General features: G+C 50.4%; 11 protein-coding genes across 11 annotated transcripts; 8 read left to right on the top strand and 3 right to left on the bottom strand.

Moving 5' to 3' along the window:
- Window positions 1-702: 702 nt before the first annotated feature.
- Window positions 703-5,244, top strand: pkcA (protein kinase c). Its single transcript, XM_058510634.1, has 10 exons — window positions 703-1,291; window positions 1,393-1,662; window positions 1,725-2,303; window positions 2,355-2,750; window positions 2,806-3,074; window positions 3,111-3,237; window positions 3,293-3,854; window positions 3,912-4,113; window positions 4,168-4,573; window positions 4,627-5,244. The coding sequence occupies exons 1-10, from the start codon at window positions 880-882 to the stop codon at window positions 4,686-4,688; spliced, it is 3,285 nt and encodes a 1,094-aa protein (XP_058376170.1). The 5' UTR covers window positions 703-879; the 3' UTR covers window positions 4,689-5,244.
- An 850-nt stretch (window positions 5,245-6,094) lies between these two features.
- N7446_001884 (uncharacterized protein) lies at window positions 6,095-7,626 on the top strand (the record flags this gene model as incomplete). The annotated part of the gene is made up of 2 exons (XM_058510633.1): window positions 6,095-6,169; window positions 6,277-7,626. The coding sequence occupies 2 exons, from the start codon at window positions 6,095-6,097 to the stop codon at window positions 7,624-7,626; spliced, it is 1,425 nt and encodes a 474-aa protein (XP_058376169.1).
- A 439-nt stretch (window positions 7,627-8,065) lies between these two features.
- On the top strand, window positions 8,066-9,552 carry N7446_001883 (MATE family efflux transporter; the record flags this gene model as incomplete). The annotated part of the gene is made up of 2 exons (XM_058510632.1): window positions 8,066-8,695; window positions 8,749-9,552. The coding sequence occupies 2 exons, from the start codon at window positions 8,066-8,068 to the stop codon at window positions 9,550-9,552; spliced, it is 1,434 nt and encodes a 477-aa protein (XP_058376168.1).
- A 230-nt stretch (window positions 9,553-9,782) lies between these two features.
- On the top strand, window positions 9,783-13,696 carry N7446_001882 (tubulin-specific chaperone D; the record flags this gene model as incomplete). Its single annotated transcript, XM_058510631.1, has 6 exons — window positions 9,783-9,953; window positions 10,023-12,525; window positions 12,582-12,864; window positions 12,916-13,260; window positions 13,328-13,493; window positions 13,559-13,696. The coding sequence occupies 6 exons, from the start codon at window positions 9,783-9,785 to the stop codon at window positions 13,694-13,696; spliced, it is 3,606 nt and encodes a 1,201-aa protein (XP_058376167.1).
- A 225-nt stretch (window positions 13,697-13,921) lies between these two features.
- Window positions 13,922-14,758, bottom strand: N7446_001881 (uncharacterized protein; the record flags this gene model as incomplete). The annotated part of the gene is made up of 1 exon (XM_058510630.1): window positions 13,922-14,758. One exon carries the CDS (start codon window positions 14,756-14,758, stop codon window positions 13,922-13,924), a length of 837 nt encoding a protein of 278 aa, XP_058376166.1.
- A 350-nt stretch (window positions 14,759-15,108) lies between these two features.
- Window positions 15,109-16,803, top strand: N7446_001880 (isochorismatase family hydrolase; the record flags this gene model as incomplete). Its single annotated transcript, XM_058510629.1, has 1 exon — window positions 15,109-16,803. One exon carries the CDS (start codon window positions 15,109-15,111, stop codon window positions 16,801-16,803), a length of 1,695 nt encoding a protein of 564 aa, XP_058376165.1.
- Window positions 16,804-17,074: 271 nt separating this feature from the next.
- On the top strand, window positions 17,075-18,019 carry N7446_001879 (class I SAM-dependent methyltransferase). The gene is made up of 2 exons (XM_058510628.1): window positions 17,075-17,236; window positions 17,300-18,019. The coding sequence occupies exons 1-2, from the start codon at window positions 17,105-17,107 to the stop codon at window positions 17,990-17,992; spliced, it is 825 nt and encodes a 274-aa protein (XP_058376164.1). The 5' UTR covers window positions 17,075-17,104; the 3' UTR covers window positions 17,993-18,019.
- A 75-nt stretch (window positions 18,020-18,094) lies between these two features.
- N7446_001878 (alpha/beta hydrolase) lies at window positions 18,095-18,904 on the bottom strand (the record flags this gene model as incomplete). Its single annotated transcript, XM_058510627.1, has 2 exons — window positions 18,095-18,445; window positions 18,494-18,904. 2 exons carry the CDS (start codon window positions 18,902-18,904, stop codon window positions 18,095-18,097), a joined length of 762 nt encoding a protein of 253 aa, XP_058376163.1.
- Window positions 18,905-19,267: 363 nt separating this feature from the next.
- Window positions 19,268-20,106, top strand: N7446_001877 (uncharacterized protein; the record flags this gene model as incomplete). The annotated part of the gene is made up of 3 exons (XM_058510626.1): window positions 19,268-19,447; window positions 19,528-19,785; window positions 19,849-20,106. The coding sequence occupies 3 exons, from the start codon at window positions 19,268-19,270 to the stop codon at window positions 20,104-20,106; spliced, it is 696 nt and encodes a 231-aa protein (XP_058376162.1).
- Window positions 20,107-20,132: 26 nt separating this feature from the next.
- Window positions 20,133-20,568, top strand: N7446_001876 (uncharacterized protein; the record flags this gene model as incomplete). Its single annotated transcript, XM_058510625.1, has 2 exons — window positions 20,133-20,256; window positions 20,312-20,568. 2 exons carry the CDS (start codon window positions 20,133-20,135, stop codon window positions 20,566-20,568), a joined length of 381 nt encoding a protein of 126 aa, XP_058376161.1.
- A 204-nt stretch (window positions 20,569-20,772) lies between these two features.
- On the bottom strand, window positions 20,773-21,738 carry N7446_001875 (CE1 family esterase; the record flags this gene model as incomplete). Its single annotated transcript, XM_058510624.1, has 1 exon — window positions 20,773-21,738. The coding sequence occupies one exon, from the start codon at window positions 21,736-21,738 to the stop codon at window positions 20,773-20,775; it is 966 nt and encodes a 321-aa protein (XP_058376160.1).
- Between the last annotated feature and the right edge of the window lie 272 nt (window positions 21,739-22,010).

Genomic DNA, 22,010 nt, shown 5'->3' with positions numbered 1-22,010 from the left:
ATTTGGTGTCTGACAATCTTGTCTTGCTACCTGATTTACATGGGCATAAGGTAGATCTCTGTCTCTAGAAACGATTACAAGTATGTAATTGGCTGGCTGTGTGTCACTATTTACCATGCTTGATTGGGTCTCGCACTTCAAGATTAATATAGCAGAGTATTTTGTAAATCTCCATCGGAAACGGCAAAAGAAATGGTCAAACAAATGGGGCGGAATTCGGAGTTTTTTTGAGGGGGTCAGACCCAGGAAACTGATTGTGCCTTTGGGATATGAGACAAGTGACATCAACGAGTCGGTGATCCCGGCAAAAAGGCAGAAACCCAGAAGGATGCCTAAATCAAAGACCTAAATCGATCACTGACATGCCCCTCATGGTGTATGCAGCAAGGGGGTGCGGCGGCACGATCTTCACCGGATTCTACAGAGTGAAGCGGTGACACTGAAGATGTATCTCGATAATTTCGTGGATTTGGATCTGTAGAGGTTGGGAATAGGAAAGATGAAAGGGTACAGAGAGTTAAGAGTAGACAGCTGTAGTGAAATATAAGAAAAAGAGCCCTTCACGTGCCCGCAGTTGTCTGTAACACACTTTTCGCCACTGATTAGGCCTGTTATGGGCTGGACATCTTTGAAATGGTCAGAAATTGGTAATCTGGATAATCCATTCTCTTTCATATCTTTTCATCTCTTTTGAAAGTACTGGAAACCCTCTTAAATTGGTGCAAGTCCAGTGGGCGATCATTGCGGGCAGATTGTCTCACATTTTCCGAAGTGGCATTACCCGTGCCCGTTGCGCCCCTTGTCAACAACAGCCCCGCGAAACCCTCTCCCACCCACAACACCTTACCCTCTCGCCCTCGCTCTTTACCCTCAGCCATCATGGACGGGGACGAGCTGATCGCCTCGGTCGCCCACAAGATCGAGCGGGAGAAGGCCCTCATCACCGCTGCCAGTAACATGCGGCAGTCGACCGACAACCCCCTCGTGCAACAGAGAGTCGACGCCAACATCCGCGATGGCCGCAAGAATATCGCCTACCTGGAGGAGAAGATGAGAGAGCTGCAGATTCGTCACATGCAGCAGGATGGTAGTTCGCCCAGCCAGCGTCACCCGCACGGAGGCCCGGCTCCCCCACCAAAGGATTACCCCGGATACTCTGGCGAAGGCGACTATGGCGATGGCCGCAACTACCCCCAGGGTGGTTCTGGCTCGATGCCCTCCGGCGCTCCATTCCCAGACCCCCGACCTTTCGCCCCGATCCCGAAGGCCAGACCCAATTACACAAAGCTAGGTACGTCAGATCGTGATCCGAGATGCAGATTTAAATCCCTCAAAAATGTTGCGTTAAGCTTAAAATTGTTCGGAATGCTGACATGAATGGATATGTCTCAGATCTTATCAAATATGACACTGCATACCTCGGGCCGAAGATTCAACTCATGCTGTCCCAACTGGAGTTCAAGCTGAGTGTTGAGAAACAATACAAGGCTGGTATCGAGAAGATGGTGCGCTTATACCAGGACGAGGGCGACCGAAAGAGTCGTGCTGATGCCGAGGGCCGTCGCATTGAGAGCAACCAAAAGATTCAGCTATTGAAGCAAGCGCTGAAGCGATATGAGGACCTTCATGTCGACATTGACCCTACCGCCGATTCACCAGATGGTACGCAAAAAACTGCTAGTCTGGGAATAATGATGGCTCAGACGTACTGACTAGTGGCACAGACGAGAGTTTAAGCAGCCCGAACATGCGCAAGCCGCTGACAGGTCTTTTAACAATGCGCATCCACGCGGTCAAGGATGTGGACCACGCCGCTAGTTCACGATTTTCTCGAGGCCCGGAGACGTATGTCGTCGTCAAAGTGGAAGACACAGTCAAGGGAAAAACCAAAGCGACACGAAACGATAGATGGTTGGACGAGTCATTCTCTATGGATATCGACAAGGCCAACGAGATCGAGTTGACCGTTTACGACAAGTCGGGAGATCGCCCCACACCCATCGGTATGCTTTGGGTACGAATTTCCGACATTGCAGAGGAAATGCGTCGCAAGAAGATCGAGACGGAGCTCAACGCATCCGGCTGGGTATCTGCCGATAAGATGGCGGATGGCGGATCGCCTCGACATGATCATCCTGGTTCCCCCCAGGGCTCTTCCCATGGCCCCGGCCCTGGACGACCGGGTACCTCAGGCCATGGCGGACACCATGGTGGGGAGGTTTCGAATGTCCCTCCCACTGTGATGATCGATTCATGGTTTGCTCTGGAACCCGTTGGACGGATTCAGCTCCAGATGAGCTTCGGTAAGACGAGCTTCATCCGCCAAATCGTTTTCATATACTAACTTTGGACAGCCAAACAATTGAAGGACCGCCGTCCCTTTGACATCGGTCTTAATCGTCAAGGTGCCGTGCGCCAAAAGAAGGAAGAGGTCCACGAGAAGCAAGGTCACAAGTTCGTCACGCAGCAATTCTACAACATCATGCGCTGTGCGCTTTGTGGAGAATTCCTCAAGTATGCCGCAGGCATGCAATGTGCGGATTGCAAGTATACCTGTCACAAAAAGTGCTATTCCAAGGTTGTCACCAAGTGTATCAGCAAGGCCAACTACGAGACCGATCCGGACGAAGAGAAAATCAACCACCGCATCCCCCATCGTTTCGAAGGCTTCTCCAACATCTCCGCCAACTGGTGTTGCCACTGTGGTTATTTGCTGCCCTTTGGGCGCAAAAATGCCAAGCGATGCTCTGGTAGGCATATCATGAGGATGCATGTTTTGCTTGGTATATACTAATCTTCACATAGAGTGCGATCTCACATGTCACGCTCACTGCACTCACCTTGTGCCCGATTTCTGTGGCATGTCGATGGAAGCGGCCAACCAAATTCTAGAAACATTGATTCGCGCCAAGAATCACAATAAGTCTGCTTCTGTCAGTTCCGGTCTTAGCAACCGCACCCTTCGACCAAGCGGTCCGCCGCAACCCCCTCAAGACAATGCTGCCCTCTCCTACCCCCAGAAACCAATGGAAGGCCCCTACGGGGCTATTCCAAGACAACCCTCTGCTGAAGCGGTAAGCGCGGCCACTAACTCCTTCGTGACACCACAGTCACCAACAGCTTCTGCACAGGCCGCACAGCGCCAACAGTTGCCTCCCAAATCTCCTACGGGACCTGCCGCCGCCGCCGCTGCCGCCGCCGCCGCTACTGGGATGCGTAGCCCCCAGCAAACACCAAGTATGCATCACCTATCTCTTCAATTGGGATTATTGTATTAATACTTGGATCACAGCTGAAATGAACCGTCCTATGCCGCCTCAAGCACCACAGCAGCCCCAACATGCCCACTATGACCCATCTGCTTATGCCAACTTTCCGCAGCAGCCTCCACCCCAAGCCATGCAAAAGGTTCAGCCTTCGCCTTATCAGATGGCACCGCCGCCGCAGCCTATGCAACAGCAGCAGATACCCCAACAAGTTGCACCGCCTACTAAGGATGATGCTGCCCTGACACAGGCCAAGGCTCGCATTGGATTGGATCACTTCAACTTCCTTGCTGTTCTTGGAAAGGGTAACTTCGGAAAGGTCATGCTGGCTGAAACCAAGAGCACCCGCAAGCTGTATGCCATCAAGGTGCTGAAGAAGGAATTCATCATCGAAAATGATGAAGTAGAGAGCACGAAGTCCGAAAAACGTGTGTTCTTGATTGCAAACAAGGAACGTCACCCCTTCCTTCTCAACTTGCATGCCTGTTTCCAGACCGAAACCCGTGTCTACTTCGTCATGGAGTACATCAGTGGTGGTGATCTTATGTTGCACATTCAGCGTGGCCAATTCGGTCTTAAGAGGGCACAGTATGTATTGTTCTGGGTAAAGGTCAAGATTTGCAAATGCTGACTCTGTTCACCTAGATTCTACGCTGCCGAGGTCTGCTTGGCGCTTAAGTACTTCCACGAGAACGGTGTCATTTACCGTGACTTGAAGCTTGACAACATTCTTCTGACCCTGGACGGTCACATTAAGATTGCTGATTATGGTCTCTGTAAGGAGAACATGTGGTACGGTTGCACGACCAGCACGTTCTGTGGTACTCCCGAATTTATGGGTCCCGAGGTATGTATTACCGAACTCAGTGTCTTTAAGAACCGATCAACTGACCTTTTCTAGATTCTACTGGACAAGAAGTATGGACGGGCTGTCGATTGGTGGGCATTCGGTGTCCTCATCTACCAGATGCTCTTGCAGCAATCTCCGTTCCGCGGTGAAGATGAAGATGAGATCTACGACGCCATTCTCGCTGATGAGCCTCTCTACCCCATCCACATGCCCCGTGACTCCGTGTCGATCCTCCAGAAGCTGTTGACTCGCGAGCCTGAGTTGCGTCTCGGTTCTGGTCCCACTGATGCCCAGGAAGTCATGTCCCATGCCTTCTTCCGCAACATCAACTGGGATGACATCTACCACAAGCGGGTCCCTCCGCCATTCATCCCAACAATTAGCAGCCCCACTGATACCAGCAACTTCGACCAGGAGTTCACCAGTGTGACTCCCGTCTTGACACCTGTGCAATCTGGTAAGTCTTCTTTCTTTGATCTGAAATGAACCATAACTGACTGTTTAATTTAGTGCTTTCCCAAGCCATGCAGGAAGAGTTCCGTGGCTTCTCCTATACTGCCGACTTTGCCTGATCTGGTCATGACCACTATGATTATTATTCACTTGGATCCCTGTGAAGAGTCGTTGATGGAGGAGTTTAATACCAACACGGCCGGTTTCTTCAGGGCGCCGCGGGTCACCCGCCCTTCCCAGCACTTCTTGCTCTTCAAATTGCTCCAACATACCCAATTGCAGTTTCGTTCAAGTGCCGGTGTGGACGCCGGTCCGCTTGATATGCTTTGTTCGGATACCACGGCTTATGAAACCTCCAGGTTGCTTGCGTCAATTTCCTTTCCATGCCTACCTAAATTGCTTGCTCTATTCTTTCTTTCCTTTCCTGTCTAGTTCTTTTTCAGTTCCAATGTGTTTCTTTTCCGACTGGTCGGGTTTATGACTCTATTTTATGTCGGACACTCAAATGTCCAAAAATGAGGGGGTGGGGACTTCGGGGAGTTTCAGTCCAAGGAGTATGAGAAATGATGATGTTGAAGATCTATGAAGATGGTGTAGGACCTGGAGCCGCGCTTTATGCATATTATGTTCTAACGGCTGCACCTATGGAGATGCAAATACGATATCCATCCTGACTGCGATGTGTTCATATAGTTTGTAGTTCCACCCTGTTTACTAGAAAGCATAGCTCCTCCCCCAACTTCCCATCTTTCCACCTCTTTTGTTTACTTTTTCTCCATGCTTTCGTTCCATCTCTTTTCTCATCTCTCTTTTCTGGAACACGTTCCCGTGTTTCTCAACTGCCCTTCCAGCTTCCGTTCTTTGTTCTCAAAATAGACTTCCTTTGTCAAAATGTTCGTAATATCACGACTCAAGCGCCTGCTTCGCCGGCGCCCTCGAGTCTTGAGTCCCGCGAATACCGTGCCCTCGAGCAACAAAGAGAGCCCACCCTCGGTCGACAAAGAAGCATCGTCTTCGAACTACAAAGAGGCATCATCTTGAAACTACAAAGAGACCTCGTCTTCGGGCAACAAAGAAACTCCGCGCACACCCAGGCCAAAACTGCGATTCAATCGAGCCCGCGTCCAACCATGGACCAGGCAGCTGACCGAGTCTCTGGGCGAATCCCCTGTCAACAACAGCCGGCCAGAAGTTGACAATATCAACTACCACATCGACTTTCCTGGAAGCCCGGAAACCGGATCTCCCCCATCGTGCTGGGGAGAACTTTGGACTCACGATCCTGAAATCAGACGTTTCTTGTGGGAAGACGCGACTCCTATTGAACGGGTCGATCATAACTTCCGAATCTTTCATCATAAGCCTGTTTACGGCCCTGACCCTATTATTCAACCTTCTCCTTCTTCTGCCTATCATTCGCCCGCTTCTTCGCCCTCCCCTTCTTCTCCTTCTCTTGCTTCACTAACCTTGCTACACCTCGCAGCGGTTTCTCCCCACACCCCCTTCTCCAACCCTAAGCCATCTCATGGAGCCAGAAAGCTCCTCTTCTCTGGCAACTGTGCCTTCTACCATTGTTGAGTTTGATAATGAAGGGAAACTGGTAAGTTTGATGCTTTTATTCCATCATCTTTCTTTCGCTTTTATCTCTCTTACCTCTCCTTCCTCGCCTCCCTACTCTCATGTGCCAATCACTCACTTTCATAACAGGTTACCTCTGCCCAAGAACGGACTTCGTCAGTCGAGGATACGGAGCCTGAGTCACCAGCTGAGCGAGTTCAGAAACTGACCTCGCCAACCGACGACGACTTGAAGCCTGAGAAACCAATTAAGCGAGTCAAGCAAATAGACTTCTCAGGTCTCGACAAGAAGCGCAAGCGATCTGAAGACCTCGACGTCGACACAGGTGGCGATACAGAAGCAGACCTCAGTGACTCGGATTATAGCAACTTCACTCCGAGTGTGTCCTCCTCTCCCATCTCAAGCGAGGAGGACCCACCACCATCACCAACCCCGAAGCGTGGGAAGAAAAATACCCTTGACCCTTCATTCAGGGATCCTGTCCCTCGACGCAAGAACAACAAAAGGAGGAGGAAGGCCTCAGAAGATACGGAATACACTGACCATGACAGTGAGGACGAGATTTCTTTCGTTCCGAAGTATGAACGCAATCAACTCCTGGATATTCATCCCAGGAGGAGAGGAAAGGCTCAACTTGAGCCAGAAAATCTTCCTATCAATCCTGACTTGGGACCACAGGAACAAACACTTGCAGCTCAGCTTCATGCTTGTTCCAAGAAGGCCTCGATACCTCGACACTGGCAAAAGGATTTCATGACCTTGCCGGAGAAGTTGTTCTTTGCCGCGGATAATGACAAGCACGGAGAAGGCGATTTTGTCCTTGGGGCTCACAAAAGCTCTGAGTTCTATGCAATCCGAGCTTTCCAGGGACTATTGCAGGTTTGCGGCCATGTGAGAGATTTCTGCAATGTCCTTCGTTCCCCGCCTGAGCCCTTCATCAAGAAGACAATCGAGAAGTATCTTCGCTGGGCAGTGACCGATGCTGGACTCGTGGTAGAACCTTGCAATATCCCTATGCACGTCGTTTACACCAAAACGGATAAAGAAGACTCGCAGGAAGCCATCACCAAGTTCTACAAGAAACTGCAGATCAGAGCGAATGACTTCAAGAGATATGTCCTTCTCACGCCTGCCCGCGACAAATTCTGGCCAACCCTAATAGGCTTCTTTGTCACCGGGCCTATTGTTTCTGTGGTCACTCTTGACACCACCCCTCAGCCTTCAGACGCCAATCCACCGTCTGAAGACAAAAGTGCTAAGCCTCTAGGCAAAGATAACTCTTCGGGAATCAACCTCCTCATGTACATGGACCTTTCAGATATGAATCGGGATGTCTGGGGTGCCATGTTTCTCGCAATCCTCATTGGACATGTCAGGAATACGATGGTCAAGCTGGCTAGCAACTACAAATCCGCGTGGGTGGCGCAATTCCTTGATCCATATGGAGATTCTGGGTATTTCTCAGATCGGGACCAGTAAGGTCATTCCCGGGGAAGTCTGGGGGTCTCAGCTTCCTTGACTGCGTCTGCCATGCGACAGCAGTCCCAGGTTCACTACCCAATATCTTTCATGATTCGGCTTGTACTCTATGTCAATTGGAATGTCGCCATTTAGCGTATTCAAATGCCGAAGAATGGCGTGCTTACGCTAAGTGTTAGTGTTTGCCTGCGTGGATGATAGGTCTACCGGGGCTGCATGGCAGTGGAGCACGTTGCTGCTATGGGGCGATCGTTTCCACGATGCGACCGGGATGCAAAGATTGATTTGTTATTTCGGTCGTCCACCTCATGCAAATGAGAACTTGTTTTTCTCATCTTCGACCTCCCCTTAATACTCTCCAGGAACCATCGTTCGGAGTTGAAGGGAACATCTTGTGTTAAACGGAAAGCACGGAGATCGCCCTAAAAACTCTTCCACGATGGTCTCGGAAAACCAGCATAGGGCCACAGAATCCTCTCCCTTGTTGCATGACGTCGACCCTGAAGCAGCGGACGGGGCAAAAAAGTCAGGATGGCAGCAAGAATTGAAGATTATCTCGCGATACACTGCTCCGCTGATGGTTGCGCTCTTGCTTCAACATGCATTGACCGGATCCAGCATTTTCATGGTGGGCCATCTGGGGAAACGGGAAATCGGGGCCGTGAGCTTGGCCAACATGACCGCCCAAATTACTGGATACTTCGTCTTCCAAGGTCTTGCAACATGTCTTGATACTTTATGCCCGCAGGCATATGGCTCGGGAAACCCGAGAATGGTCGGCCTGCATGTCCAACGACTGACCCTCTTCATGCTCGTCCTCACGATCCCAATCGGAACCATATGGTATAATGCCGATCGTATCTTTATGTTGATTCTCCCCGCTGAATCTCACGAAACTGCTGTTCTCGCGGGATTGTATCTCAAAATCGCCATCGCAGGAGCTCCTGGCTATGCCTGCTTTGAGTCCGGAAAGCGGTTCTTCCAAGCGCAGGGTTTATTCAGTGCTAGTCTGGTGGTTCTTTTGGTCTGCTCTACACTCAATATTTTCATGGGCTGGCTATTTGTCTGGGTACGTGGTGCTATATTACTCCTCTAGTCCTTTTACTAACTGTTCTTCCCCAGAAACTCCAATGGGGTTTCATCGGCGCCCCAATTGCAGTGGCTATCGCTAACAGTCTTCTTCCAGTCTTCCTCGCACTCTACGTCGTCTTCATTAAAGGATCAGAGTGCTGGAACCCTATCTCTGCCGAAGTCTGGCGCGGCTGGGGTTCAATGTTGAACCTCGCCATCCCAAGTTGGTTGATGATTGAAGCTGAGGTCCTCGCTTGGGAATTCATGACTCTCATCTCCTCTCAACTGGGCCCAACTGAACTCGCTGCCCAAGCTGCCCTCTCAACACTATCCGACTTCGCATTCCAAATCTCCTTTTCCATCGCTATCGCTGGTGGTACGCATATTGCTTATCTGGTAGGATCAGGTCTTATCGACCGTGCGACAAGAGCAGCTCAAGTTTTGGTTTTCGCCTCCCTTGGTGCTGGTTTGGCGAATATGCTTGTGGTCCTCGCCCTGCGAGGAGTGATCCCTGGCCTGTTCAGTGATATTGGCGAAGTTTGGCATATGATTTATTTCCTGCTTCCATTGGGTGCTGTGGTTCAAATTCCGGATGCTGTGGCTACCTCTCTCAACAGCTTGCTGCGAGCTGTTGGGCGCCCGGATTTGGGCAGCTATGTGCAACTGTCAATCTATTACCTCGTGGGATTGCCATTGGGCATCGTTTTGGCATTTTGGTTGAATTGGAGCATCTTTGGGCTCTGGTGTGGCATTTTAATTGGACAGTCAATCATTGTGGCGATCGAAGGCTTTTACTTCTGGAAGATGGCTGACTGGGCCAAGGCATCCAGAGAAGCGGTGGAGCGTATGGAATGACAAGTATTAAGCATGGGCATAAGGGATGTGATCATGATAACGTAGCCCTGGAATTCCCCAATTAAAAGTATCTAGAGGGCAAATGTTTTATACAATGAATTCAAATGTCAACATTATTCCTAAACTGCGCTGTTTGTATACTTGACATTGTCATGTGACCCGGCCCACTGTTGACGCTATTCCCAACACGCAACTCTTCAGAAACAGCTGCATCACTCCAATCGCCCACGATGGATGCCGCCGAGGATCGAGACGTAAAGCTCCAACGTGCATCCGGCGATTTAGTGGCCGAGTTTTCAGCAAAGCTCCCTTCGCTATTGTGGAGATCACAAAATGGAACACCCCTCCGCACCCCACGCAAATGGGTGCAAGTAACCAAGACAGAGAAACTTGTCAGCCTTGTAAGATCCTCCAACCACGAAATAAACCTCTATCAGTCCCTGATACATATTTACTGATACTACTTACAGCTTGAACCGTTCCAAGAGTGGCCTCAACTCCTAGATCCTCACTTGCAGAAGCTGCTGTCCCCTTTAGTGGACGCTTTCCTGGCATACCTGATAAAGCATCGCGCCCAGTATGGCACTACTTCACCGCGTCGATCTCAGGTTGGAGCTCTGCATCCGCTCCCAAGAGCTATCTGCAGACTCTTGTATACATTCTGCAAAGTTCGCGGCATCAAGGTTATCAGCAGGTTTCTAAACAATGAGCCTAAATACCTTGAGTCGATGCTGCGGGCTTTTATTGAATGGGATTCTGTGCAGCTGTCAGACACTGAGGTAGTTATTGACTCTGAGCCGCAACGGTTGATTTGGGAAGAGCGTTATATGATGCTCGTCTGGCTTTCTCATCTTCTGCTTGCTCCGTTTGACCTTTCTTCGCTGTCGTCGGATGATATCCCCGTGCCTTATGACAATTTACAACGTCTGACCTGGTTGCCTGCTGAGACGCCGATGGTTGCGAGATCTCTTCTTTCTTTGTCGTTGCATTATATCAGTGCATCCGGTAAAGAACGAGAGGCTGCGACAGCTCTCTTGGCTCGATTGTCGTTGCGTGGAGATATGCAAGCACTTGGGGTTCTCACAGGCCTCACTAAGTGGGCGTTTGCGACTATCCAGCCCTCGGATGGGGTTGATCCGCCCTCTGTCTATGCTTGCATTGGTGTTCTCACGTTCATTGCCCGTCTGGGCGCATCTGGCCATGTGGACGATCTTGCTCCTTTGATAAATTATATCTTCCATGAGACCCTCAGTGTATCCCAAGGACAGTCTGCGGTATCCGCAACTATCCAAGCTTCGGCTTTGGCTAGGAAGATTGTCGTCAAGATTCTTCGCAATACCACAGTCATGGCTTTGTCTCTGAGTGAGCGAGGGGATGGCCGCATCACGGATGATGTGTTATCTACCGTTTTGGAAGACGCGATTGATCATTTCTTGGTCTCCCTGGCCGACAAAGATACTCCTGTGCGATTTGCGGCGAGTAAAGCACTCAGCATCGTCACCTTGAAATTGGATCCAGAAATGGGGACTGAAGTCATCGAGGCGGTCATTGGATCGCTTGGAGAAAACATCCTCTATGAGAAGGACGATGGTTCTCTGATGACACCGTTTGAGGCCCGGAAATTTGGAACTCGCACTCTCAAACGCAATCTCAGCGCTGTTGATGCCCAACGATGGCAAGGACTAATCTTGACATTATCACATTTGCTTTTCCGCCGCGCACCTCCAATTCACCAGCTTCCAGAGATTCTCCAGTCCCTTGTATCTGGTTTATGCTTTGAGCAGAGGTCATCTACTGGCAGTTCTGTGGGCACTGGTGTGCGAGACGCTGCCTGCTTTGGTATATGGGCTTTGTCCCGGAAGTATACGACTCCAGAGCTCCTGGCACTTCAATCACAGGTAGTGGCTTCACCAACCGGTCAGAAAGAGGTTGATGTCCTGCAGAAACTGGCTGTGGAACTTGTCTGTGCGGCTTGTGTTGATCCATCTGGGAACATCCGTCGCGGCTCTTCTGCTGCTTTGCAGGAATTGATTGGCCGTCATCCCAATACCATCGCTGAAGGCATTTCGCTCGTGCAGGTGGTCGACTATCATGCTGTCGCTCGTCGCTCTCGCGCTATGATAGATGTTGCGAAAGCAACGGCGTCTCTAAATCAGATCTACTGGAGTCCTCTGCTGGATACTTTGATGGGCTGGAGAGGCATTGGCTCGCCAGATGCCGAATCTAGAAGACACGCGGCGAAATCTATTGGAACACTGAGCACCCAGGACGTATACAGGACCATGCAGTTAGTCCTGGATCGTTTACTGCAGAGGTTCTCTAGCACATCTCGCAGTGATGTTGAGTCACGGCATGGATGTCTGTTATCGATTGCTGCTACAGTGGATGCGTTCACTTCTCACTGGGAGACTTCAGTTGAGACAAGAGATACCCAGGAAGCTAGGGAGGTCTCCTCTCGAGTGGCCAATGCCTGGGAGATCTTCGGTTCTTCAGCAGGTCCTACAGACGACGACTTGACATTCCAGACATCACGTCCTGAGCTGACAGCAGAGGCATCATCCTGCTTAATTTCCTCGCTATCTCGATCTATCATCACGATCGATCTAGCGCATCCTTCCGAAGAGCTTCTCGAGCGCACACTCCAAATCTTATCCATTTGCGCATCCCGGAGTGATGATACCTCTATCGAAACTTCTTCAACTGCCTTGTCGCAATTATTCCCTCTTCTGTCGACAGCGAAGCAAGAAGAAACGGTCCGAATTTGGTTCTCCCATCTTCATACGTCGTGGAGAATGCCAACTGGTCGCGGCCAAATCTTGGCTCTCGGTGCGGTGTTCAAGCAGCTAGAAGGACAAAGTGATCTCCAGGAAAACATTGTCACTGAGCTACTTCGTTACACCGGGAAAGAAGAACTCATTGAAAAAAGAGTTGCTGCTGTAAAATGCCTGGCTACTAGCATCCTGCCATACATGGGTATGCTAATCTCCCTAATGTTAGCATTTTGGTCGCCAGAACTAACAACATCTTAGGTACGATTGATACAGTTGCGGCCAACTTCATTGAGTTCTTGAATGATTACACCACAGACAGAAGAGGTGACATTGGATCTCTCATCCGAGTGGAAGCAATCCAAGCAGCAGGTATCTTTTTACAAAGAGAACCATGCTCGAAATCACACTCCGCCTTAGTCCAGGATCTAGTCGGTAATCTTTGCCGTCTTGCATCCGAGAAGCTGGACAAGGTCAGACTCCACGCATGGCTTTGTCTACAAGTATTCTGGGAGTCAGCGGAAGATCTGCCTCCGCTTGAAACGTAATCCACCAAACCTGATCATATTTGGAAATATTTACTGACTGAATATAGGAAATTCGAGCACTTCAGTCATGTTTCGTCGCACGAGTACTTTGCCCAGCTACTAACCTTGCAGAGCATTGACTGGATTCGTCTTCCACTACTTCAGGGATTTGCTACCTCTGCTATCTTAGGAGCGGAAGGTCTTGTTCGAGCATCTCGCTCGGCTTTGACCCAGTTCCTTAACAATCAATTACAGCCGCAGCGACGGGAAATCCTGATGGCTTTCTTACAAGATATCTCTAAGGTGTTGAGTGACAATATCCAAGATGATCGCTTTGCCATTCCTGCTGTTGAATTCGTCGCTTTCCTGATTGATAGCTATATCCCCGTTATCCCGGAAGGCACAGATCCAAGGTCCGTCCCCCAATTCCGCGTTGCTTATGTTTTAGCATCATTTTCTAACATACAGCGTCTAATTCAGTTTCCGCAAACTCTTTATCCTTATCCAAAAATCACATCTGAGATCGGCCAATATGGCTCGATTGGAAGCCGCCGTCAAAGCATATGCCGCATTAACAAGAATCGACTCCATGCGAGCTGATGTTCTGAAGAAGATGACAGGACTGCTCTTGCATCCTTTCCCGAGAGTATTTACGCCCACACTCTTTTTCTTTTGACCGTTGATGTGCTAATCTACTTGTTTATCTATTAGATCCGGTCAAGCGCTGCAGAGTATCTATTTGTGGTGACAGACACCGAAATTACCAAGTTCGAGGACTGGTCTGCTCCGCCTAAGGAATTAAAGCCGCAGGTTGAGAGTCTGCGGACTGTGCTTGCTCAACAATGTTGAAACAAACGAATAATGAAACCGATTGGGCATGGGAACATGACATTGCTATACAGTTGATTGTAAACCACAGTCTTGAAATGTAGTACACATCGCATAGAATACATGATACTTGATAAATATCCCGTCTTCCCTAGTAACGTCGCTTGATCTAAGGCACTTACAGGGCTAAACCCATCAAAGAGTATATCGAATAAAGAAAGGATATCGTATCTATCACCCACTATACTATACCTTCCGCGCAACAACCACAGCCCGCGGCATTGACAAGGCAACACCCTGCACAGCCTCTACAATAACATCCCTCAGCAAACACCTAATGTTACCCGCATCCTCCACCATCCCCTTCTTCTCTAAGGACAAAACAAACTCCTCCATAGTAGCCAAATGCTGCTCCCCATTCGCAGTAACAAGATCGACCCGATCCCGAAAATGATCCAGCCGCGCCCCCTCAAACCCATTCTGCTCCATCAGTGTAGGCAAATCCAACACCCAATCATGGCGGCCATTAGAGTACACGAATTGGCGCAGCCGGTCAAAAGCCGGCGTTTCCCGACCCGGGTCTGTCTTCACAATATGAGTATCGGGGTAATTGAGATCATCCCACTGGATATATCCGCCTGGTTTCAGCAGGCGGGATACGTTCCGGATGATAGGGACTGGATCGCTGTTTTGCACGACAAGGATGAGGAGACGGAGATGGACGATGTCGTATTTGCCTATTAGGTGGTCTGGGACTGGGCCGAAGAGGTTCCAGTTGTGTAGGGTGAGGGTTTTGGGGAGCCATTGGGTCGGTGGAGTGTTGGATAGGTCGATGTCGTAGCCGTCTAGGATGGCGGTTGGGAGGCCGTGGGCTACGTCTAGTAACCAGATGGCGGTTCCGGTGCCTATGTCTGCGATTGCTGGGATTGGGGGGATTGGGATGGAGGGATGGATGTTGAAATGGAGGGATTCTTTCCAGAGGTAGAATTGGAGATTAAGGCGGCAGGCGGCGGCGTGTCCTCGGCCTAGCATGTAGCCTTTGCTGTCTGCGAGGTGAAAGCCGGATTCGATTGTTGAGGACATGGTTGAGAGGACGACTAAGGGGAAAGACAGAGAGTGTGAGAAGTCGGGGTGAGGACGAACCTGTTCAGCAGGCTTGGGCGGGTGTATACTCCCTCAAAGACCGAGAAAGGGGGCCGTTTGAACCTGGAAATAAATGAGGCCAATCGCGTGCTATGCAAGTCAGACACCAGAATGCTTTTCTAGCGCTTATTAGCTGGTCAATCAGGGGTGTGCCATTTGGCATCGCGACACCCTGCGAGATGGGGCCTGCAGCTGTGTCCACCAGAATGTGCCGGACAAGGGTCTATAGAAGTATATAAAAATCGATAAAACCTTTGAATCTCTTCTCTTTTTCCGACCACCAAGACACGATGCGTTCTATTCTTGTTGCTCTGGCCGTGGGCAATGGCACTGGACCCGAATTGCTGGCCGTCTTCGAGAAAGTCATCCTAGCACTGGCAGCCCCGTACGACTTGGAAATCAAATTCATCAAGTCCTCTCGAACCTATCATTCCTACTCCTCGCTCCTAGCCATCAATGATACGGATGTGGTGACTGAGGAAACCCTCACCGATGCAGATCATTATGAAGGCTTCTGTCGCGAAGTATCCAGCCTTGGGGCATGTGCAGTGTTTCGAACGTCCATCAGCGCACAAGCGCTTTATATGGTTCGAGACCGGCTGCAAGCTGTCAAAGTTGAGCATTTCGAATTGAATCCTTCGACGTCAATCCTCCTGATGCGGGATGAGGCGCAGGGATGCTACTCCGGACTGAACAAATTCGACTCAACCCGGGAGACGGTGACACGATCAACGTACTTTAGCAAAGGAGTCTTCGAACAGCTCCTCGCCTTCTCCCTTGCCCGTGCGCATGAAGTTTGGGGGCCCGAAGTCGACATCAACACGGTTACGCTAGTGTACAAGTTTCACCTGTTCGACGGCCTGTTTTACTCCTGGGCCCAAGAATGGGAGGGATCCTTCGGAGTTGGCATCCACTTCGTACAGGGAGACACGATGAACCGCAACCTACTGGCCTTCGGCATGCAGGGTCGCCAGCTGATGATTTGCGCCAATGAATACGCAGACATTATGCAAACCATCCTGCTGGATCGGTTTGGGTTTGGGGCTCAGGAGTCTGCTTGCGCCGAGAACGTCTATCTCTCCCCCACTGTGAACAATGGCCTAAGCGAGTACCAAACGGCGCATGGATCGGCCGACGACCTTACCGGAAAGGGTGTGGTGAATCCTTCGGCCACCATTCGCGCGGCCGCAACATTGTTGGAGAGACAAGGGGGATGCAGTGGGGTCCAACGCCAAATGGATACCACTCTGGATGAGCTGCACGCGAAGCACATCCGGACCCCGGACCAGGGCGGCACGACCAACACAGAAACCTTCGTTGACGCCGTCTTGCAAACGATCGTTCCCAATCTCCCCGTGGGTGTTGGTGCGAGTGAGCCACTCGGGGTCGAGGGTCTTCTAGCGTCCCCGCCCAGCGGTAGCAAGTCATGTCTAGTGGTGATGGATTTCCAAAACGACTTTATGACTGACTACAAGTCGCCGCGGATGATGGCGCGAATCAAGGAAAACATGCCGCGGGTCGTAGACTGGGCCCGCCGCGAGGGAATGCAGATCGCGTGGGTCCGATTCCTAGGCGATGAAAAGTATCAACCGCAAACGTGGCGACGTCGCAACCAACTCCAGGGTCGCCGGGCCTGGTGTCTGGAAGGCAGTCGGGGGGCGGAAATTGCCAGTTGCGTGCAGGTGGAGGCATATGATCGCATCTTCGACAAGAAGGCCTATTTCGACCCGTTCCTGGCGCCGGACTTTGAACGTTTCGCCTCCAGATTCGAGCATTTTGTCGTGGTGGGCCTTTTTGTGGATATCTGTGTGGACGCTGCGGTCCGAGGCGCGTTCCAGCGCGGGTTGTGGACCACCGTCGTCCGTGAGTGTACGGCGGGCTTACATCTGCCCGAAGAGCAAAGCTTTGCTTATCTGCAGGCTGTCTACGGCTGTGATGTGGTGGGGATTGATCATTTACTGTCTAATCCAGTGGCCAGTCTGTAAATCCAATGTAACTTGGGGGCCAAATGCAGGGATGTATTGCAGTTTAGCGAAACTTTAAGGATGAGACAGCACTATACTTGCTACATACTATTAAAGTCAGTTGGTCTTGATATTTCTATATTTCCGTTCAAGGGACCCTTAATATAAGATATCATCTACTAAGAAACTCAAAATCCAACGCCCGGTGTATTACAGTAGCTACATGTATATCTTAACCGAACCAACAGCGCTAAATTGCACGCACTAACAATCCTGTAAAGCTTAAAGAAGACACCGGTAAGACTCTTTATGTCCAGGGGCCATGTCCACAATCGATACCTCAGTCTGGTTCAAGTCAGAAATTGGCCCCCGACTGAAGCCCAGCATCAAATTAATCTTTCGCCAATGGAGCGGACTAACGGACGAAGAATTGACACCGCATCTACATCGCATCGTAAGTTTCTCAACATCTTGTCCCGCCTCCCATACTCCCCACTACATCCTAACAAGGATCCAGCGCGATCAAGCATGGCCGCTAGGTGAATACCCATGCATTGGCCTATGGATGTTTCTCCTACCAGGAATAGCAGCTTTCCCCCGATTCCAGGCTATCCTGGAAACCGCCAAGCGGCCTCAAGCCGCCATCCTCGATTTGGGATGTGGACTCGGTCAGGATCTGCGTTTACTCGCTACGCACGGAGTTTCCACAGAGCGTATGTGGGCGCTGGATCGCGAGGCCCACCTTTGGGGGCTAGGTTATGAGCTCTTTCGTGACCATTCTCGTATGCGGGCCACATTCATTCACGCTGACTTCCTACAGGGGAGTATCGAGGATGAGCGGTTTGAGCTGCTGCGTGGCCAGGTGGATTTGGTGCTGGCTTCTCAGTTTTTGCATTTGTTTGACTGGGACAGCCAGTTGGCGGCCTGTAAGAAGATTGTTGGTCTTTCTAAGCCTGGGACTATGTTGGTGGGGTTTCAGCAGGGGCGTAAAAGAGCCCGCGCATATATTCGTCCTTGGGGGATGATGTTTTATCATAATCGGGATTCGTTCTTGAGGCTCTGGGAGCTGGTTCAGCAGCAGACGGAGACGCAGTGGACGATTGATGTTAGTGAGGTTCCGCTGCAGGATTGGGGTATGCAGGATGAGGATTTGGAATGGATGCCCGAGGATCATACGGGTGTTAACTTTGTAATTATCCGAGTGTCTTGACTCTACTTGATCTACATTGATCTACATTCTATCAAGCTTTGGCCGTCAAGGTCCGCATATTTTCTTCCTTGCAATTCCCCATATAGGTTTGTGTTTCAAACTCTATGGAAATTGACCAATAATCTCCCGTGTCAGTCGCAGGGTCTCATCAATCTGATTCAGGAATGGTCCGCAGTGACTAGACGCGATTTCCTTGACAATCCACGGTTTCTGCGTGGCGGCCATCATACCGAATTGCGCCTCTTTCGGCACCGCACGATCGTCGGTCGTGACAATAAAGGCCAACCGCCCCTGGAAAGCCTCGTCCGCCCAGGCCGGATGTGGCTGGGGCGAAGTGAAGGGCAAGGTGGCATGCGGTTTCAGCTCTGTCACCATGGACTGGGCCAACGCCGAGTCAACATCCGCGGCAAAGTTGGCGATAGAGTCATCTGCGATATTGAGGTTCGCCGATGGCTAGAACGAGTCAGACAAGGATTACGCCCAGCAGTTGAAGGGTCCTACCTGATCGAGTAAAATCCAAGGGGGCAGGTTTCCACCCATCAGGCCAGCACAGCTGGAGCCTTCGGCAACGACGAACGCCCCCAGAAACAACAATCCGACAACGCCACCCGCTTTGCCCTCTTGAGTCCGCTGTGACTTGGCTAGTCCGGTAGCCGCCGCCGCTCCAGGCATGCCAGCGTAAGAATGCATAAAGAGCAGGACATCTTTGCCCTCATCTTCCACTAGGGGGCGGAGAATGGCACCAATGGCATCGGTATCTGCTTGACAATCGATACCGGATGGTTCCTTGGGATCTAAAGAGGGACAGCCGGCGTAGCGGACATCGTAGCCGGCTCCCGTGAGAGCTTGGAGGAAAGGCTGATAAAATAGCGGAGTGAGCCAAGCACCGGGTACAAATAGGATAGTGGTCATGATGTTTGAGAGAGTATAAATGTGCTGAGGAACGGAGGACCAGCAGATCCAAGCCCAATATACATTAATATACACTACACTACTCGACAATAGCGACGCTACCACTATCGCTGCCGAGCTGTTTCATTTCCACCTGCAGGGGTTCGCCCGCCGTGCATATAGTGCATGCATAGATCAGGCTAAGTCGCGATAGTCATGATTGGACATGGCGACAAGGATTTGGCATGGGTCTGGGGCCGGAAGATGAATATCAGCCGGCGCAATTAAGTATCCTGGTTTGGGGGCTTTCAACTGAGCAATAGGTTATATTGAAAGCCAGCCCTCCATGGTTTCTTTGTTCTACATGAGCCTTAATTCTGTACTATGGATCTCACCCCTCCACCCGGCATAGATCTCAATGCGTCCCATCAGTCACGGCTGTATGCGACTTATTCCTCCACCTACGTTCTAGCGGTAATCGCCGTAGCACTGCGGCTGTACTGTCGATTGGGTGTCTCCAAAGCTGGATTATGGTGGGATGACTATATCATCTGTGTTGCCCTGGTATGGATTCTCATTTTTCACCTGAGTATTTACATAGCAGGGATCTTGTTTTTTGTGACCCTAATGCTGATCATCGATAGGCTATGGCTACGGGTAACTTCGTCGACATGATAATCTGGATCCATCGGGGTGTCGGCACCCATATCTATAAATGGGGGATACTGGGTGTATCGCACTTCTATATCAACCTATTTGTCTGCGAGATTTTATATACCCTCTCTCTCTGCTTGACGAAGTACTCAATCTTGCTATTCTTCTGGCGTATCTTCAGCAGCTCTAGTATGCGTATTCCAATCTATATCCTGGCATCCGTGATCACGGCATGGGGACTTGGTGTGGTACGCGAATCCTGCTCTCTCCCCCGGGGTGATCTAATCTAACAGTCTGTCTAATGACCCTAGATCCTGACAACCGTCTTCCAATGCGTGCCTATCCAGGGTCTTTGGGATTACTCCATTAAATCGCACTGTGGTGTGGACATCAACAGCTTTTTCATCGGGAACGCAGTCCCGAATATCATCACAGACTTTGCCTTGTTGATTCTGCCCTTACCGTATGTGTGGAGGATTCAGCGAAACACAGTCGCAAAGATTGCGCTAACTTGTGCTTTTGCAATGGGAGGCTTGTATGTATCCATCATTGTGTGCCGATTCGGATAAATGCTGATTGGAGCAGTATTTGCATCATGTCAATTGTCCGATTGGTGGTCATGTTGGAATCATATAAAACCCCATCCCTAGATGTTACGTGGGTCTTCATTGGGCCTTCCACGTGGACAGCCGTGGAGACTAATATTGGCATTGTGTCTGGTGAGTTTCTTTTTCTTTTCTTGTGACAATAAGCGATGCTGACGGAAACCCAAAGCTTGTCTACCCTCCCTTCGACCCCTGCTGAGCTTTACCTCTCGGAAATCTACTCGCAAAAATACCGATGATGACGACACACATCAGCTTTCCAGCTATTATGGACCCTCGTTGGCATCGGCCAAGAGTTCTCCTGCTGACTACGAAATTCATATGGCTGGTATTGATGTGACGACGAGCGTGGATGTGGACACTTACTCAAGGAATATTGGAAATAGGCTTTTGTCAAGTAGGAGGTCGTCTGAGGCTGCCTTTTGAATAGACCTTTGAAAATCAAAAGTATTCGTGGTTTGATTCTAGTGTCATATTATGCATAGACACATAAACAGATATATATTCGAGGATATATCCCCAATCCATTGTACACCGCCATCTCTTCTCACAGATCGTCTTTACTCACTGTCGACACAAAGAATAATCAGCAACCAACAGCCTAGTAGTAATAATGAGATAGAAATACACTCACGCACCCAGACGATACCCAGCAAAGAAGTCAAAAATGTACTCAGTAGCATTGAACACATACTTGCCGAGTGGACACTGACTAGCCAGACGGTCATAGTCATCATTGCCAACAGTGCTAGGCCAGCAATGGCCATTCTCGCCCTCACGATAGTGCTGCACAATACCTGACTTGCCACCACAATCCCAAGAAGCATGCTTAACAAACGGTTCCTCAAACGCCGTCTCATTCCTAGCCCACCGAGCCTTCTCAGCACAACCATTCCGATTCGCCCAGCCTTGCAGGATATCAATGACCGGCAATTTTGGAATACTTTTCGTGTTCCCATCAATAGGCGCAGTGGTATCCGTCGTGCCATGGAACTCGAGGAAAGGATATCCCTCCTCACGCTCAGCGGGAGCACAAGGACCCACGCCTTCAATGTCGTCGGTGTCATACCATGCACCACTGACAGCTGCGAAGGCAGCAAATCGGCTTCCGACGGTGGCATTGCAGGCGATTACGCCGGTGAAACCACCGCCATTTGACTTGCCCGCTGAGTAAACTCTGCTCCTGTCGATGCAGAGTTTCTCCTCCATGTGGGCTAGGAGATCGTTTGTGAAATCCAGATCATTGGGGCGTGATGTGTCTGCGTTTGGATTGGAGAGCCAGTATCCATTCTTGCTGTCTGGGTAGATGGCGATTCCGTTGGGGTTAAATTTTGGGTTGGAGAATTGTGAGAGGTCTTCCTCTTCTAGCATGTCGCGGCTGGCGCCGTGGAAGGAGAAGTAGAGTGCTGTTGGCGTGTTTTTCTCATAGTTAGCTGGGATGTACAGTCGGTATTGGCGGTCTGAGCCTGGGAGTTTGAGGCTCGTGCTTGTTCCTGGGGTTGGGAATTTGGAGGGTATATTTTTGTTGCAGCCTGCCGATTGGGCGGTGCTGGTGCTGGCCAGGGCTGTAAGGGACAAGAGGAATGCGATCTGCATCGCGGTGGTTGGTGGTTGGTGGTTTGGCTAAGTGTGTGGAGGGGATGCTGCTTGAGGAATATGTCTGCTGATTTATATGGAAGCACGGAGTATTAAGGCAGAGAACAGAGCCCCAGTAAACTGGGGAAACAACTAGCCAACGAGATCTCGGTTCTTAGACGAGTTCCCCGATCGAGAACAATGTTCCTCAGTCCAAACGTGACCCCTATGATGGGGGTTGGATACACCGTCACTTCAAGCTCTTGGAATCTGACATGAGCGGGTTAAATTAT

The sequence above is a fragment of the Penicillium canescens genome (genome assembly GCF_028828765.1).
Source record: "Penicillium canescens strain IBT 15451 chromosome Unknown utg000002l_segment0_segment0, whole genome shotgun sequence".
Lineage (NCBI taxonomy): Eukaryota > Fungi > Ascomycota > Eurotiomycetes > Eurotiales > Aspergillaceae > Penicillium > Penicillium canescens.
Note: the sequence above shows the minus strand (reverse complement) of the source record. Positions and strands in the feature narration are given on the sequence as shown.